The 17,704-nt window shown below is 35.7% G+C and overlaps 1 protein-coding gene across 1 annotated transcript; it reads left to right on the top strand.

The window, feature by feature from the left end:
* Nucleotides 1-32: 32 nt before the first annotated feature.
* LOC135686834 (kinesin-like protein KIF3A) lies at nt 33-17,103 on the top strand. Its single transcript, XM_065203188.2, has 19 exons — nt 33-181; nt 575-836; nt 1,511-1,655; nt 2,019-2,103; nt 3,315-3,420; nt 4,281-4,420; nt 5,966-6,163; nt 7,128-7,183; nt 7,826-7,944; nt 9,033-9,116; nt 10,330-10,486; nt 11,085-11,157; nt 11,456-11,563; nt 12,084-12,194; nt 12,987-13,112; nt 13,461-13,514; nt 14,173-14,238; nt 15,782-15,912; nt 16,739-17,103. Exons 1-19 carry the CDS (start codon nt 176-178, stop codon nt 16,842-16,844), a joined length of 2,133 nt encoding a protein of 710 aa, XP_065059260.2. The 5' UTR covers nt 33-175; the 3' UTR covers nt 16,845-17,103.
* Nucleotides 17,104-17,704: the final 601 nt, after the last annotated feature.

Here is a 17,704-nt window from a genome sequence, read left to right on the forward strand (position 1 = left end):
CGTAACTGCGGAGTATTTTGCCTGCTTTTCATTCAGGAGCCTTCGGTTAGCCTACATTCCGCTCCTGGAAAATCTGATAAACAAACTTGGGCCGCTTGACAACTAAAGATTTCATCTGGTTTTACTTCAAATTAGGGATATTGCAGGCCACAAGACACAAACTAACTCATAGATAATGACGGTAAGATAATCTTTACTATGCAAAGTCTACAAACTCAATCGCTCTTTTCGATTCCCAGTCAGAATCAGCCTTGAAGTAGGATAGGAAGGCATCTTTTGCATATCAGAAATAATGCATTCTAAATTGTTGATTGTCAGTGTACTTAATGCTGCTATGGGCTATGAAAAGTATTTAACTTTTTTTTTGAAAATAAAAAAACTTTTGTACGAATAAAATTTGGCAAAGTTAAGCAAAGATTTTGTTTGACTTAAAAAATGTGAAAAAGTGAAAAACTTTGCCCTCAAGTTCTCGGACCTGTGGTTCAATTCTTGTAGCGCTAGAACCATCGAGTTTTATTTCATGTTTTTATCATTTTTATTTTTGTGCGATTGATACCCATTTAATATCCTAAAGGTAAACACAGATTCAGATAATGTCCGTGTAATTGTGAGATGTCGCCCAATGAATGACAAAGAAAAAGAAATGGGCACTAAGATGGCTGTGAAAGTGGATGAAGTAAGAGGCAGCATTACTGTTGCAAATCCTGGAACACACTCATCAGACCCACCCAAAGTATTCACTTTTGACAGAGTCTTTGCTCCTGAATGTAAACAGACTGATGTTTATAATGATGGGGCAAGGCCGATTGTCGAGAGTGCTATAGAAGGATATAATGGTGAGTGTTTGTTTGTGATTCTAGTACAATTTCAAACTTTTTTATTATGGTTACATTGGGAATTTCTGGTGGGCTTAAAACAAATTTTCTTACAAATCTAGAAATATTTGCTAAACTTTCTAACCAATTCATTGCTTTAGCGGGGGGCTTTTTTGCCCTTTTCCCACAGACACTTTGTCTGTGACTTTGATACTCCTAGCAGTATTGCAAATATAGCATGGAATGAATAGGATGGCAAACAGAAAATAGATAATGGGGGCTAGCAAATGTGTGATATTGTGAGTGGTGCAAATGATTCTGGTGCTTTGGTGTGAGGATGTCATAATGTGAGAATGAATGTGAGAATGTGAAAAAAGAATGAATGGGAAGTAAAAATAAGGTAAGCAGGGTTAAGTTGAGTCACTACAAAACATGTTTAATAGCCAAAGAAAGTGTTATATAGATAGTAGCTCTAGTATTTGAGAAAGATAAACATTGAAATATTTTCCTCAATGAACAAAGAGAAGACAACAATTAACATCTGGATTTAGTCTTATTTCGTTTTGAGTTATGTTCCTTTAGGCATACTTTCCAGAAATCTAGACCCAAGCCTGATTGCAGTTTTTAAACTTTATAGCACCACTGCTCAGGGGTAATGCTGTTTAAATGCTTTAAGTGACTTAATGTTTTTTCAGGAACAATTTTTGCTTATGGACAAACTGGTACTGGAAAGACGTTCACTATGGAAGGCATAAGGACAGTTCCTGAGTTGAGGGGAATTATCCCAAATTCGTTTGCACATATTTTTGGTTTTATTGCAAAAATGGATGAGGATGTAAGGTAAAATGATATTATTTTCTTTGACTAATTTGCTTCAAGTATTACTTTCAGGATATTTTGTTTTACTACCTTGATGTGAGCAAGTAGCATGTAATCATGCGCACAAAAAGCATTTGTTGTCATTCTTTTCATTTCTGGACTAAAAATTGTAGCTCTTTACACAAAGTACCTCATAATTACCACACAATTTTTGGCTTAGAAATTTGGCTTAGAAATTTATTTCATCTACCTCCCATTTAACCATTGTACTGATTTCTACTAAGAATTGTGTCTAAGAAATTTCCAGTGAGAATGCCATTGATTTGCTAGATATGTTATTAAGATTATCCCTATGAAACATTTAAGAGCATTTTTGTCTACTAGGTTTCTGGTAAGAGTTTCATATCTTGAAATTTACAATGAAAATGTCAGAGATCTATTAGGAAAGGATCAAAAAGCAAAGCTCGAGGTATGCATATCATTTGATGCAGACTTTAGTTAACTATGTTTATTGACAGTGTCCTTTCGAGTTTTAGACTAACTACTGCTAAAGTGGGATAAAAGATTGACTACACCCTTTTGATCACACCCTTTTTTTCTAAGAGGATGACTGTTTTCCATATGCAGGCAGGCTTCTAATGAATATGTTGCAACAGGATCAGCAATTGAGTAATTATCAAATTGCATCTATATCATTAGTAGACAATGTTCAAGATGCAAGGCCATCTTCTTTGAAAAATGCTACATACCATTACAACACTCGGAGATTTAAGAAGCAGAAATGCAACAAATTGTTGTGCATTTATTCTGGCTCAGCCAACAAATATAATTATCATAAATGAAAAGGTTCATAAGTAGGAACTATTTATGTCTTTAAATGTCATAGAATCAATGGGTATATTGTGCTAAAAATATTTCCACCTTTTCCTGACAAATTTAATACATGATCTCTGAGAAAAATGTCTTACTCATGTTATACCCTTTTTCAAAAAAAGAATACTTTGATATTGATGAGCCTTGATATGCTTAAAAAGTTTCAGTATTTAGTCTAAGAATATTATCAAATCAGTTTTAGACAATGGGATGGAATAAGAAAACAAAAGGCTTTCCTTTGCATAATTTCAAAATTTGGCCTAGAACTTACATTAAGTTGTGCGATTACCTAATAAAACAAGACCTGTTTCAATAAGTAGTTTTGAAAAATAAAAAAAAACTAAAAGTCTGTATGAAGCAAATATTTGCTCTTGAAAGTGCTATATCTTTATTGGAACATTTTGGAGCACTATAAAGCCAATTTCAAACTATGAAAACAGGTACAACCCAGGCTTAATTAGCTGAGACCAAGCCAGCCCAATTTTGTCCACACTACAGAAAGCAAAGATAGCAAAGAAAATTTGAAACTGAGTCAAGCCACAGTGCATGTAATTACCCTTTCCCTCCAAAAAATGTTTGAAAACTAGAAGATACGATTTTTCAAAATGTTTTAATGCTTAAAAATTGTTGGCCTTTAGTGTTCCAACCTTCTAAAGAAAGGAGAACTCACAAGAAAGCTTGGGAAGAAACCCAGGAAATGCAAATGTCTCTCCTCTTGAACTTTACTGCTTCTCTGTAGAGAAATTTTTTTTAAGTTTCTGTTATTTTTATTATGACTGTCCTTAAAACAAGCATTTTTTGTTTAAGGTCAAAGAGAGACCAGACATAGGTGTTTATGTCAAGGATCTTTCATCATATGTGGTAAATAATGCAGATGACATGGACAGGACAATGACAACTGGAAACAAAAACAGTATGGTTATCAAGAACCTCTCATTTTGTTTTATTATTTGCACCATTCATATCCATTTAATTTAGACAATATGAGCACAGTTTGGATATTACTGGCAGTTGAAAAAATGGAGGATATTTTGTGTGACCCTGCCATGATTCAGAGTTTGTTTGCAGTATTTTTCAAGTTTTCACTTTCTATGAAATAACAATCAGTTGTTTGCTGCTGGTATATGATTGGCCCTATATACAATTATCTACGTAGTAAATTGAAGACTGATCTCTGGAAAGCAACTGCACTGCAAATTTTAAATTTTCATGACCATGCCCAACAAACAGTCTGAAATCATGGGCAAGGCTTTTTAACTGTATTCAATATGTACTTTGGGCTAATGTGTGTACCGTATAATTACATATCATAAACACGTCATGAAGTTATAAATCCTGAGGGATTTCTAGAAATAATACTTTCAGGAAGTCATTACTCAAAACAGATTTTTCTGTGCATTCTTTTGAATTCATTTTTTTCTTTTTTCCTATACCATATTACTTGAAAGTTACTTCAGTAATTAAAAAAGTTATGCTAAAAAACCTTTTTTGAAATCATTTGAATATTCTTGGGGGCTTACTGCCCTTACTCCCTTCCAAATGTTTTCAACAGGTCTTTCTTGTTGATATTCTATACATCGACAGCTTTTTATGCTTTTTGTAACTATGTTATGAATATTCCCTTTTTCTTGTACTCTCATATCTGCCCTTATCGTAGTACACCATATGCAATTTTAAAGGAAACATTTACTTTTAATGTTTGTCTGACTCTTGAAGTTATCATGCTGCTCAGAGTTTGTAGAGATTTTAAGCTTTCATGTTTCAAAATTGTAGGATCTGTTGGCGCAACAAACATGAATGCAACTTCCTCAAGATCTCATGCAATTTTTACAATAACTATCGAGAGAAGTGAAAAGGGCATTGATGGGCAGCAACATGTTCGAATGGGCAAATTGCACATGGTGGATTTAGCGGTTAGTTATTTGCATTTTTCTGCAGTTCTCAGGTCGTGCTGCCAATTTTTCCGTTTTTACAGTAGCTTGCAGAAGAATGAGACTGTTGGCATCCGCTCAGCCAGCGGCGGCTTTGCTCGCAAAAAATACATGAGATGAATGTAATGTTAAATGGGCATATTGCAGACAAATGCATTTTCTCTGTTTTATACAGGATACGATATACCACAACAAAACTTTGTCATCGTTCTCTGTCCATTACCATGTGTCTCTGTCCATTACAATTTTATTTACGAAACTAAGGGTGGCAGATCTATAGGTGAACATGAACTCGGATTTTATTTAAAGAGCTCCAATTACATTTGTTTGTGTTTGTTAAATATTCAAGTTTCAGCTTGAGAAGTATTTACCCTTTGATGTATGATCGACGAGCAATGTTTGCATACCAATCCTTCTTCAGCTAAAATATTCTTCCATTGAAGCTTGAAGTGTCCTCTTAAGAATTTTCTGCTGCCATCCTTTACAAAAGAAAATGATATAGGTTTCAAGCTCACTACATGCAAGACTGAAGGTTTTCAAACCTCTCGTTTCAAGCTAGTTTTAGGAACATTTGTTTTACATGGTACCATTTGTAGATCTGAAAGACGCCCACCTGATAAATATCTAGAATACTACAAACTTAGGGGAGCGCAATCATTTCGAAGCTTTCGCTATTGAACTGAATTTTTTTAAGCATACTTTTGTACTTTTCTTAATTTTATTCTTAGAATTGAGTTCATTATCTTGTAAGGCCCCTTGACCTTGAGGCCCTGTGACAAGTTGCCCCCTTGCCACTTCTCGGTGGCTCTGCTTGTATGTTTGCTGTTTTTATCGACCTTAAAACAAGTTGATTTTCTGTCTAGCCGTAATAGCTTTCATCGATTCTGGTTGCTTGAAAACCCAATAAGCGCAGCAAAACGCTATTGTATGTTTCACTAAAGTTTTGAGAAAACAGTAGCTTTTTCATTTTTAATGATCTCAGTGCTCAATGTGGGATGTGGGATAAGATTTCATTGCAGAACTATGAACGAGGGTATTTTAAAAAGTCGTCTCCTTTTTCCGGAAAAGTAGAATCAGGCTCACTCTAGTGGGCACATCATGAGTAAAATTACACAGCAGAGTGCAAGTTATTATACCCAAATGTCATGCAAAATGTAATGCTTGAGCAACACTACGTGGTGAGAAATTAACAAAGTTCAATATTTAATTGAAAATGGGTCGTTTTTATAAACGATAAATTGAGTCAAAAAATTACAGACAAAACCGGCATCATCAACATAAATTCTTAATGCTTCATTCTTTATTTCTTGTTTTTTATTTCTTCTTGTTTTTGGACCGTAATATTTGATGATGGCACGAAATAGCGGAAACACTGCGTACTATGTTTTTTCTTTTTCGTGCCAGCTTCAAATTCTTCTTGGTTATATCTTTATCCTTTTCAGAGTTATCTATTACCCTTTTTTCTGGAAAAATCTGCAAAATTGACGTTTTGCGAAAATATATATCCGATATGCTACTTGATTTTAGGGATCCGAGAGGCAAGCAAAGACTGGGGCTGCAGGTGATAGGTTGAAGGAGGCAAACAATATCAATCTATCACTGTCTACACTTGGAAATGTCATTTCAGCCTTGGTCGATGGAAAAAGTACCCATATACCATATCGAAACTCAAAGTTAACCAGGCTTCTCCAGGATTCTCTCGGAGGAAACTCCAAAACAGTCATGGTATAATGCTTTTTTCTTTGTTCTTAAAAACCTGTTATCCCTGTTCCTTTTTTCTCCATGAGTATATCAAGTCTTGTAATGTTTCAATTTAAAATGAAAATTAGTGATGGTGCTTAATTTGAATCTAGTTATTAAATCTAGTTATTCCAGTGTCAGAAATGTAGAAATATTCCTCATGAAAGGAAGAAAAAATGCACGTGATCGGTGTGTTGTCCTCTCAATATAATTCAGCCTTGCTAACGAGCATGGTTGAGAACTTTTGAATGATGTCAGAATGATTCCGAGGCTATGGCTAAGTTTTGAGAGGTTTGCTGTTCTCTCTTTGCCCTACTTCGTATAAACGCCTTCTTGTTTAGAGAGGGATCGTTCTGAGCTGCCCTCCTGTTCCATGCAGTAACTTAAAACCGCCATGATCTAAACGTCTAATTGTAAGCAGCTCTTCCTTGCGGCATCAGACACTGTATGACACGCCGATAAAACAATAATTTTCATTACTCTGCAATTACACTACTCTTGTGTGCTTAATTATAGGGAGGGGTCGAATAAAGAGGGGGGGGGGTGAACATTTGCCTAGATTTTCATAAAGCGGAGGGGTCATAATAAAATGAACTACAGGGAAAATCGTAAATAAGCATGTAAAATGGGGGGGGTGAAAATAAAATGGGGGGTGAGATATTGCAAGTGCATGCGCTAACTTGATTTATTTTTTCTTAAAAATAGTTTTGTATGCAGCCAAACCATTTTTTTCTGAGAAGTTTAAAATGTCTAATTTGGGGGGTTGATAATAAAATGAGGGGGCTGGTCGTCCTTTGAGATTTCCAAAAAATGGGGGGGGGGGTCATTACAAAATGCTATGAAGGGTGAAAAATTTTGAAAAATGCAATATGACCCTCCCCTACAATTAAGCACACAAAAGTAGTGTATGTTGATTCTCTGTTCAATGTTCTCTTTTCCTGTTTTTTAGATCGCAAACCTTGGACCAGCCCACTACAATATTGACGAAACAGTAAGCACATTGAGGTATGAAGATCGAATTTTTATTCATCTCCGATGCATTGATTTCATTGGGCAAGAAGCATGTGAGCCACAACAAAAATCTAGGCCATTTGAAATCACGAACATATACTAAGTGAAAGAATAAATTATGCTTGTGACTTGTGTGCTCTGCCTGTGAGATATGCAAAATTTTGCACTGTACAGAAAGATGTGATTGTAATATGATTCGATAAAATCTGATATCGGTAATATTCGGTATGAAATATGAAACTACGCTTTTGATCTATTGAAAAGAACTGTTCTAAGTTGCTTCTCCAAGTTTCATGCTCTATACGATTGAAACTGCGTGTTCTAATGGTAATACGAATGCATGTACAGCGCTGCTTATATGCCATCTAGCACTTTTTGAAAAGGCAGTAAACAGTAATTTTTACATGTAATGTAAGTTAATGCGGCAAATACACATTGGCGTATAGAACAGGACAGTTCTGTTGCCTAATGATCGAATTAAGCGTGAAGCTCTTCATCTGCTACTATGCATTTTGTCACCTTCTTTCCAAAAATTTGTTGTGGCAAGGCGCTCTGCTTTCTCACTCAGCCATCATATATCAGATGTATCTATAGAAAGTAACACAGGAAGCCTTAATCATTTAATTCAATATTCAGATACGCAAATCGAGCAAAGAACATTAAGAACAAAGCAAAAATCAATGAAGATCCGAAAGATGCTTTACTCAGGGAGTTCCAGAAAGAGCTGGAAAAACTTAAGGCACAGTTAGCAGAGGGTATGTAGTTTTATTTGACCTTTTTTAATACTGGATCCATAACAATATAACGGCAAGGAATGCTCATGGACTAATTGCCCTCTTGCTACATCATAGCAGGGCTTAAGGAGAAATTTACTTTCTTTGCAGCAACCCTCTTTCTTTGATGGGCGATTGTCATAAACAACACACTTATGTATTTTGGAATTCAACAATTAAGGATTCAAAAAGAGTATTCTTATGAGAAGGGACAAACATAAGACACAAACACAAGGCAGAATACACAATTTTCGATTAAAACCCGCAATGTCGATATGTTTATTTCAGATTTGTTTTGTATGCCGGTTCTTTCTTCATCTTTCTGATGATCTGCGATATATTTGCCGTGCCTTCGGCACTTCACGGGGTTTGCCTCCCTTTGAAGCAAGAAACACCCCTTTAAGCTTCTACGTGAAAGAGCAATTGCTTCTTTTTGGTGGGAGTAGTATTAATGGTATCAGTTTTAAGCTATTCGTTGTTTCCCGTCGATGCTTCAGCAATATAGCTTTAAGGTCTCCCTAATATTGTTTTACTGTACAATGAGGTTTCATAAAGCAAAGGTTCCTATTTAGTAAGGCACTAGTCCGTATGGATAGCTTTCGTTGGTGCACAGGCATCCATATCATTTAAGAGGCACGGTATGAACGCTGCAGTTATTGCGCAAATTCCCTTTGACCAAACAACCGCTTATCCAAAATGCTATAACCTTGATACCTCTCGCCAATCAGCCGTGGTTTGCTCGATCTAACTAAGTAAATTACCAAATGCCCTTTTCGTGCCCAAGCTATCAATTTATCTTGTATTTACATTTACCGATGATTTCGTAACATGCCATAATTTATCCTAAAATTCTTGCCTTAATGGAGAAGACGCTTGTCAAACGTAATTTAATCCCAATCATCTTTATTTATCTGAATAGGATCATTTTGTCATTATTGATTCCATCTGTCGCCAATGTTTTAACAGATTGGTAAAAATTTTGTCCTGCTAACTAAACAGGTGCTGAATGAAAGTATTGTCTAGAAGAGATGATCCCAAACCATTGAATATCAATTTTTTAATTCTTTGAGGTGGTGAAATAAGTGGAAGTGGAGAGGACGATGACGATGAAGAGCCTGGGCAAGACGGAAAACCCCGAAAGAAGCATAGAAAAGGTATCTCACCTGAAATTTACCATACCATTACTGTTATCTGAAAACCTGTTTTTTTAATGGGAAATTCTTAAAATCGTCAATTAGTCATTTCATAAAACAATGCTTTTTCAAAATGAGTTTTGGTACAAATGTTTTTTCCTGTCTTCAAAAACTTTGCATATTATGCAGCTTTTGCAAATATATCTGCTGCAGCCTGACTTTTGTGTTTAAGCGTTTCTGTAGAAAAAGTTGCTTTGTCTCTGTATTTTGATATTTTATTGATTTCCATATTTTGTCATTAAATCTCTGCGATAGACCATCAAAAATTCCCATTTTATTGAAATTTTTATCCTTTAGGACCTGAATACCTTGAATTTCAATGTCCCATTAAACGAGACCTGCCCTACAAGATTTTTTTGATTTCATATTTAATATCGATTATTGAGCCTAATTCTATTCTTCTAATTTGTTTGGTAGAAAATTCGAATTTAACGGCATTTGCAATGATTTTAATACATTCAGAGCAAGTTAGAATATATAACATTTAGAAATACACCAATTTGTAAATAAAGAGAATATACATAATCTGAAAAAGTTTGGATTTGTGAGAATACTCCATATAGAATATTATTCAATATTATGAACTGTGTTTTTTGTTTCGAAAATTCAGTGATTTCAAAGGTAAATCAGAATTCCTTTTGCAGCTGAATCTGTTAGGGATATTTTGATTGATTGACAGCATAGTCACGTGTTTTCTTATAGGAATAAGTTGGTTTAATCTTATTTGATAATAATTGGAAAAAGCCTCTTATATTTAATGCAATGATTCAAGATCAACCTGATGTTTTAGAAACGACTTCGTAACCTTCTCACGAGTGTCGGTTTGGCTATCTGCTTTATATATGCTTTGATAGTGTATGCTTTGTACGCTCAATTTTGAGTCGCTTGACGAGGAGTAGCATTCGGAGTTGATTTGATTTGAGATCGACTATGGGTTTTGAATGGACTCGCAGATAAATGGTAACAGCTCATATTAGTGTTTACTTTTACGACGAGTCCTTTTTGGTACATTTTCTTTTTTCAAAAATGTGGTAAAGCTAATTTCAGGATTTTTGTCTCTCATTCGTTTCGTTAAATTCACCGAAGTATCTTTGTTAAAATCTATAGTTAGTTTTCAAGTTTTTATTTATGCAATTGCTCTTTGTGTTGCATTCTGTTGGTACTTTAACGTTAGGCACAAGATGTATGTCACCAAGAGAAGTTGCTAAAATGCAGCACCAAATTGAGATAGAGCGAAAAAATCTGCAAGAAAAAACTGGCTTGGCACAAGAGGAGCGTGACAAGGCAGCAAATGAACTGGAAAAACGCGAAAGTGAAATTCTGAAGGCTCAGTAAGTTCATATCACCAATTACCTGTAGTTATCTACTCCCCAAATCTTCTCAGTCTGTTTACCTGTATTGATTTTTTCGCTGTAACATTTAAATAATAGTAACAAATCTATAAAAGAGTAACACGTACAGGTGATGCTGCCAGCGCCAGGGGAAAAGGCTAAGCCAGAACTTTAGGGAGTAATCTCCCCTCTACTGAAGTCAAAGTTATTTAGGAGAATGTTAAGAACTATCTAGTATAGGATCTACCTAATATCCTAATATTCTGAACATATTCTTGCTTTTTCCCCATCTTTGAAAGTAGATCAATTTTGTGCCCATCTAGAACTCTCTATTCTACACCGCTGCATAACTCCTTCATTAAATGGCTAAGCATTCTGGTTAAGATGGCAATAATTGGTTCCTTGCTTCTAGCTTTCAGCAATTTTTGCTTTTTGACACAGATCAGAAATAGTGAATTGTAATGTAATTTACTAACTGAATGAGGATATATTTCTAATGTTATGAAATGGGTATAGTGTTAATAGGCTAATCTTCGTGAGGTTGCTTATTTGATCCCTTAAAGAAGGCCTTCACCCAGTGAAACTTTTTTCTTTCTAGGGAGGAGCAGAAAAAGTTGCAGGAAAAGTTGAAATCTATTGAATCGAAAATGATTGTTGGAGGGGTGAATTTGGTGAGGCTTTGAAAAGCTCAGTAACTCTTTGCCTACAAACGAAATTATCATTTGCTTAAAAAGAAGTTTTCATTTAGTATTTGAAAGTTATTTTAAGCTAGTTTAATGTAACCAAAACTTATAATATTATAGATGGGGTAATATGTTATTCTTGAATTTTGTTTTCAATTATGTTGCACAGAAGGATGATTCTACCACGGCACGTTTGAGGATACAAACTCAGGTCTATTTTCAGGGTTTCATATGACAGTTTTTGGTTTTCAGCCTCTTCATAATCTTGCCTCCTATTGATCTTCAGTTGGAGAAAGCTGCGGAACAGGAGCGTCTTCTGGAAGAATCTGCGAAGGAGATGCAAGAACGACGAACAAAAGAAGAGGAACTTAGAAAAAAGATCGAGGAAAGAGAGGCAAGTGTGCAATGCTGGAATTTTTCACTTGAGTGGGATTTAGGCCATAGGAACCTTCTGCTCTTTGTAGGTTTTGATCCGTTTGAAGATCCAAATTTGAAAAATTTATTGCTGTTCTAGGGACTTACATAAGACGGAGCGGGCTGTGAAAGCAAATATTTTGTTAGGGGCTGCTTGATTGAAATAGAATAGGTAAAGCTCTTTGTGTGGCGTTCAATAGGTATTCAGATTATGTATTCCTAAATTTGGTTAACAAGTCATTTAAAGTTGGCTTTTTCTCCCGTTTTCTTAACAAAACGCACGAATTTATATGAATACTGAAGTTCCCTTTCGGTACGTGGAACATTGACATTTTGTTCTAAAAGAAAGCACTTTGATTATAGACAAGGTGGACAAGTACCATACAGGCTTAGAAGTATATACTCTGCATCCCTCTTAATCGTTTTGTTTTTGTCAAGTTCAATTATGTCCATCTTTTGAAATATCTAATGCGATGTATGATGTTTTGCTAAACTTTTAGGCTGAAAAAATTGATATTGAAGAGAAGTACGCCAGTTTAAAAGAAGAAGCAGTGGGGAAATCGAAGAAGCTGAAGAAGGTGTGGAACATGTTGATGGCAGCCAAGTCAGAGGTTCGTCTCCTTTATCTTTGCTTTCCAGAAAAATTATACGCTCATATTGTGTTATTCCTTGGTACACAAATGAAAGAAAATATTGCTCAATGATTCATTATTTCTCAAAGAATTGTGAAATATCAGAGCAGAAATTTTAAAACTTTAGATGACAACATTTGCCAGATTGAAAAGAAACTGAACGTGTCGAAAGCCATGGCTGCCTTTATAGGGGCATTTGGACGAGTTCTGCAGTAATGGGCAATGTGCTTGTTTTCATTAGTTTATTTCCCCTCTCACTTGCCGTGTTCATCCTTTTTTAATTCTGAACATGAATCTTGCAAATGAAAAATTGAAATTTAATGTTAGTATCATTCATCTGACGATCTATTTACATAAACCGTTTCAATTTTCCTGCACTGTGCTCTACTTTCAGGATCCCTAGGTTTAAAATACGGTGATTACATATTTTAAAGACTTTTGTGAGCCATATGTCGTCTTATTTTGCGTCATTTTGCTCTGCAAAGAATCATGGTATTAATAGCCCAAGAAAGATTATGAAGCTGGATCGAACATTTTTTAAAAGTTCACAAGGAATGTAATTTCTTCATTTTCAAAGAAAAGCAAAATTTACGGACGAGAGAATCAACTACGGATTTCTAGGTCATTTAAAAATCGCGACCTATAGCTTCTTTTGACATATGTGCCATATTTGCGGGCCTTGGAAAGGGTTTTGGGCTCGTGAATTACGCAGAAATACTTCATCGCGCAACGTACTAAGACCCCTTTGCTTTATTTTCGTTTATTCTCTAGGTTGCTGATATGAGGGAAGAGCATCAACGTGAAACAGAAGGTCTGCTTGACAGCATTAGAGAAACCAGCAAAGAACTCAAACTATTACAGCTTACAATGGATTCTTATATCCCATACGAGTTTCAGGTACCAAAAATCCAATTTCACTCATGCTGGAAACTTTGTACTAAATTAATTGAATGATTATACCGTATTCTCTTGAAAAGAGTGCAAAGCCCATTGTAAGCTTTAGCTTACTGTGAGCACTCAAAAACCAATAGAAGGTTGCCTGTTCCAATAAAGACCTAAGATTAGTAAAAAGAGCATTTAGTTTAAAGGCACCCATGATTATTCATTCGTGAGATGATAAAAATCGGGAATGATTTTACAGGTTTTTCTGTGATGCAGTTAACAGACGAATTTATGTGACATTTCTTTATTTTTGTTAACTTCGAGTGGCTTTCTTGATGGAAACCGTTGCTATCCTTTTTATAGGAATTAATTCAAAGAAATGTCAGCTGGAATGAAGAAATTGGAGAATGGCAGTTGGTACGTTGTTTATACAGTCGAATCCCATTATGATTTCTCAATATAGTTTTGCGTTGCAGTAAATACCTTTTAACTTATTAACTGGATCTGAAGGCGGTAATGGCGGTAATGACATAGTTGCAGCAAGCCAACGGTATCTCCTAAAACATTGATTCCTTGTTCTTTTCTATCCTTCGATACTGAGAGTGTAACTATAGATTGGTCCTTCCTTTAAAGTTATCAAAGGAGAGAGATGTCTTACGGCAATGTATTTAGTCCACAACACATTAAACAAAGTACAGTTCAATTGCTAAGAGTTAAATGTTGAATAACATGCATTAGACTGGACTATATATGTCATTCTACACCATATTTTTACCTGTCCATATGTTTTACCTTTCCATTTAAATATGATGCCTTTGCGGAAGAGGAATCAAGAAAACAAAGCATAGGTTCATTTAGTTTCGAATGACCTTTGCCTATGCTGATGCTGTAAAGGGTGTATTCCTTATCGCAGAGTTATCTTGCTTTCCCAGCAAGCGAACTGAGTCTGTTGTTGTTATTTACTGTAGTCAATTCACGAGGAGCCATCAGCCGTTGTTATTTACTATAGTCATAAAACCTACACTCGAAAATTTATTCCCTGTTTCCCTAAAATTCGGAATCCATTTTGTCCTAGAAATTCGTTGCTTATACTGGCAATAATATGAGAAAACAGTCACCAGTTCCGGAGAAAGGAAAAGAGGTAATTGCCTGTTTAATAAAATAAGGTTCGAGGAAACTGTAGCTTGGTGATCATATTTTAACTTGTATAAAAAGTCTTATCTGCTGATTATTAGTTTATTGAGGATTCAGAACTCACTGTTCCACAACAGGGTTGCGATGAGGGGGAGGGTTGCGGTCTCATTGGGTGTGTACTTGACCATTGGTAATTGACACTATAACTGACTTCAGCAAGCTTTGATTTCTTGCTATGATAATTACAGGTTAAAGTATTCTATCAAGAGTGGTATGACTAGAAGCCTTTTTGTTGTTAACAATGTTTCACAATTGATTGACATTTTATAGCATCAAACATTTGATTCATTTTAAGAAATGTCCATTGAAGAACTGCCCTTTGCTGCCAGAGCCGCCGAAAGGGGGAAATTTCCCCAGGGCCTCGAGGTCTCATAATGTAACGAATTTCATTATAAGAATTCAATTAATTAGACGTAGCTGAACTGTGGACATGATCGCAAACATTTACTTCTCGCTCCACTATCACTCGCAAAGGGCCTCGTCTTTCGGCCTTGTCCCAGGGCCTCCGAAACCCATCGGCAGCCTTGGCACTAATTGCAGAAGATAACAAGAAAAGAGCAATACGAACTCCATACAAGTCCAAATCTACTATCTTACCAGATAATGCGTTAGGGCATGTAAGCACGGCACTGATGTGCAAGTATTTAGCCAAAACACGTGGCGTTGCTGGCTCTTTTATTATTTCCGTCATGTTATCTTTTCTATAAAATAGATACATACAAACATTTTATACCCAGCTTGCCATCAAAAGCAGCAAAGGGCAGTTCGTCTTTTTCTATTGTTTCAAGGTAACGGCCCTTCAAGTAACGACATTTGATAACCTAACAAGGCTGCTAATTCCAATCTACAGAAAATTCCGATTATCTTGACATCGTAGCAAACCTCCTGCATTGGCCAGTTATCCGGTTTTCCCACTCATGCGTTGGAAGCAATCCAATCACATTCTTTCCCCTATTGGAATAATGGTCTAATTTTTCATACAGAGAATAATCTACTCCTAATTTTTTTTCGTTTCCTACGCCAATTTTCCGAATGTCTTTCCTGGCAGATCTATGCAAGAGTTCCATCTTCCTCCTACAAAATAACTTAAAGTAGCGTGATCTGGAAATGTTCTCCGAATCTATTTTTTTTTAAGGAGTTGCTCGCCGTCCACACCTTTACTACCAACACTTTTTTGGCTTTGATTTCAGACAAGTCAAAAACAAATAAAAGCCCACTGAAAAAGAACCACCATTGTGTGACCTTGAATACGCGCTGCTTCTCAATATATCCACATCACATTTAAGTAGAGATTACGGAAGTATCTCTCTGTTCCATGACCTGGTTTTCAAGTGTATTAGTTTTTTATTTAATTTTGCAGCTCTGATGATATTTTCTAGGAAAAAACAGTTTTTTGTTTAAGTAATGACAATTTTATTTTTTCTTAAATTTTATTTTATGTTCCTTTGATTACGATCTTAATGCTAATGCTCATCTGGTCACTGGTTTAGGTGCCTGAACTTGATTTGTCCAGTGTATACCTGACCTACACACCAGGTTTGCCACCGGGAACCGCTGAGAAGAAGCCATCCAGGCCCAAAACTGCAAAAGGGAAGTCATCACGCCCAAAAACGGCAAAGAGGTTCGTTTCTTGCTGTTCTTCAATGTAATATTCTAGTTGTAGCCTATGATTTTTTATGCGTAATTTTTCCAAATTGATGTTGATTTTTGCATTTTCAAGGCTAATTTTTTATAAAAAAGTAAGGCTATAGGCTTGGAAAAATCATTGATTTTTTTGAAAATGTTTTTGTTCTAGAAACAAGTTAATTATCTTCTCTATAATCAGAAAGGGCTAGAATCGCATTTAGTTCGGGGAAAAAGTCTTTTTTAGAAGAATGGGGCGTCTTTAAAGAGATCACCATAGGTTAAGAAATTTAACCGCAATCGTAGATACAGCAAGACAAACGAAAAACATAAGCACGGACAACTTCATACGATCAAGATTTTTAATGCCTTTAAAAACATAGCTTTTTATGTTGAGTTTCAGCTAAATAATAATCGCGCACCAGAAATAAAAAGATTTAATTTTCCTTAAGGTTATGTTTAGGGTTCTTGAAAGTGAGGTTACATAAGTGGTTTCTGTTTTTGAGGCAAAGTGACTCAGTGGCTGTTTGCACCTCTTTACTTGTTCGATTATCGAAATCAATTTTATCATATTAACACTTGTATCCTTTCAAAATGTCTGGAAACCTCCCAGGAGCATGTGAGAGTATATAGAAAAAGAATAGTTCATATACAGGAGAGAATGACTGCAATTTTAGATGGGAACATTTGTTTTTTCCAAGTTCCAAGAGGGACCTCTTCTAAGTTCGGTTTTTAGAACTTACATTCCCTCGGTACCTTTTAGCTTATTTTTGTAACGTTAACTTAAATACTTCTCACGTGTTTTCTCATTGCTTGCGTTTAAGGAAATCGAAAACGAAGGAAGATGAAAGTGCAGATATCCAAATTGATGATGCTGAGCTGTACCCAACCTCTAGGAAATCTTTGAGCCCGCGGAAGAACACGCGGTAGCAGACAGTAAGTGGACCACCTTGTGTGCGATTTCAATTCAAAGCCTTTTGAAAAAGAGAAGTTATGTAGGAAGGAAAATTTCTGGTAAGACTACACAGGTTTCTGACAAAAACTAAATTTTGATGCAATTGCTAATTGTTCATTACATGTATTAGCTATTTAAGTCAGATTGTATTCTCATAGTTGTACAACGTTGATAAGTTATTCAATGCAAACGTGTGTTATCTGAGAACATTCACAATTAATTCTAAAGTCTTTAGTTTTGCATATTCCTTACGACGAGAAATTGAGTATCCTTATAGTTCTCAACTCTACGACAACTATACGAAGTTTGGCAGTGTCTCACTCTGATATTATGTTGAGGCAAACTCTTAAAAATTGTTTGGATATATCATTGTGTACCATATTTCTAGCTTCTAGTTCAGTACAGACCACATTTCATTCCAGATAACTGTCCCTTTCATGGGCTCTGACGCAGGTTGGAAAGTAGAGGGGCCAAGAGAAAATATAACAATCATAACAAAAGATTTATAAAAAAGCTCTATTGTTTTGCAAAAAAAGTGAGGGGGCCATGGCCCCTCCGCCCCCCCCCCCTTGTCGGAGGCCCTGCCTTTTCCGGGCTTCCTTTGCTGTCAATTTATTGAATCATAGAATTATTGAAGTCTTGTTGTTCCCAAAACCTTTCATATGGAGAAGCTCATACAATATTTTAAATCATTTATTCTTTCCGTAGAATTCTCTCTTGCATACAATTTTTTGTCGGTACAAATGTTGAGAATAGCTTTGAAAAAACAAACATTTTAAAACATACTTAAGCTCTTTTTCTGGCACACTTCGTAGTACAAAAAGTCAGAACATAG

The sequence above is a fragment of the Rhopilema esculentum genome, chromosome 6 (genome assembly GCF_057945365.1).
Source record: "Rhopilema esculentum isolate cy_ngs chromosome 6, ASM5794536v1, whole genome shotgun sequence".
NCBI classification, from domain to species: domain Eukaryota; kingdom Metazoa; phylum Cnidaria; class Scyphozoa; order Rhizostomeae; family Rhizostomatidae; genus Rhopilema; species Rhopilema esculentum.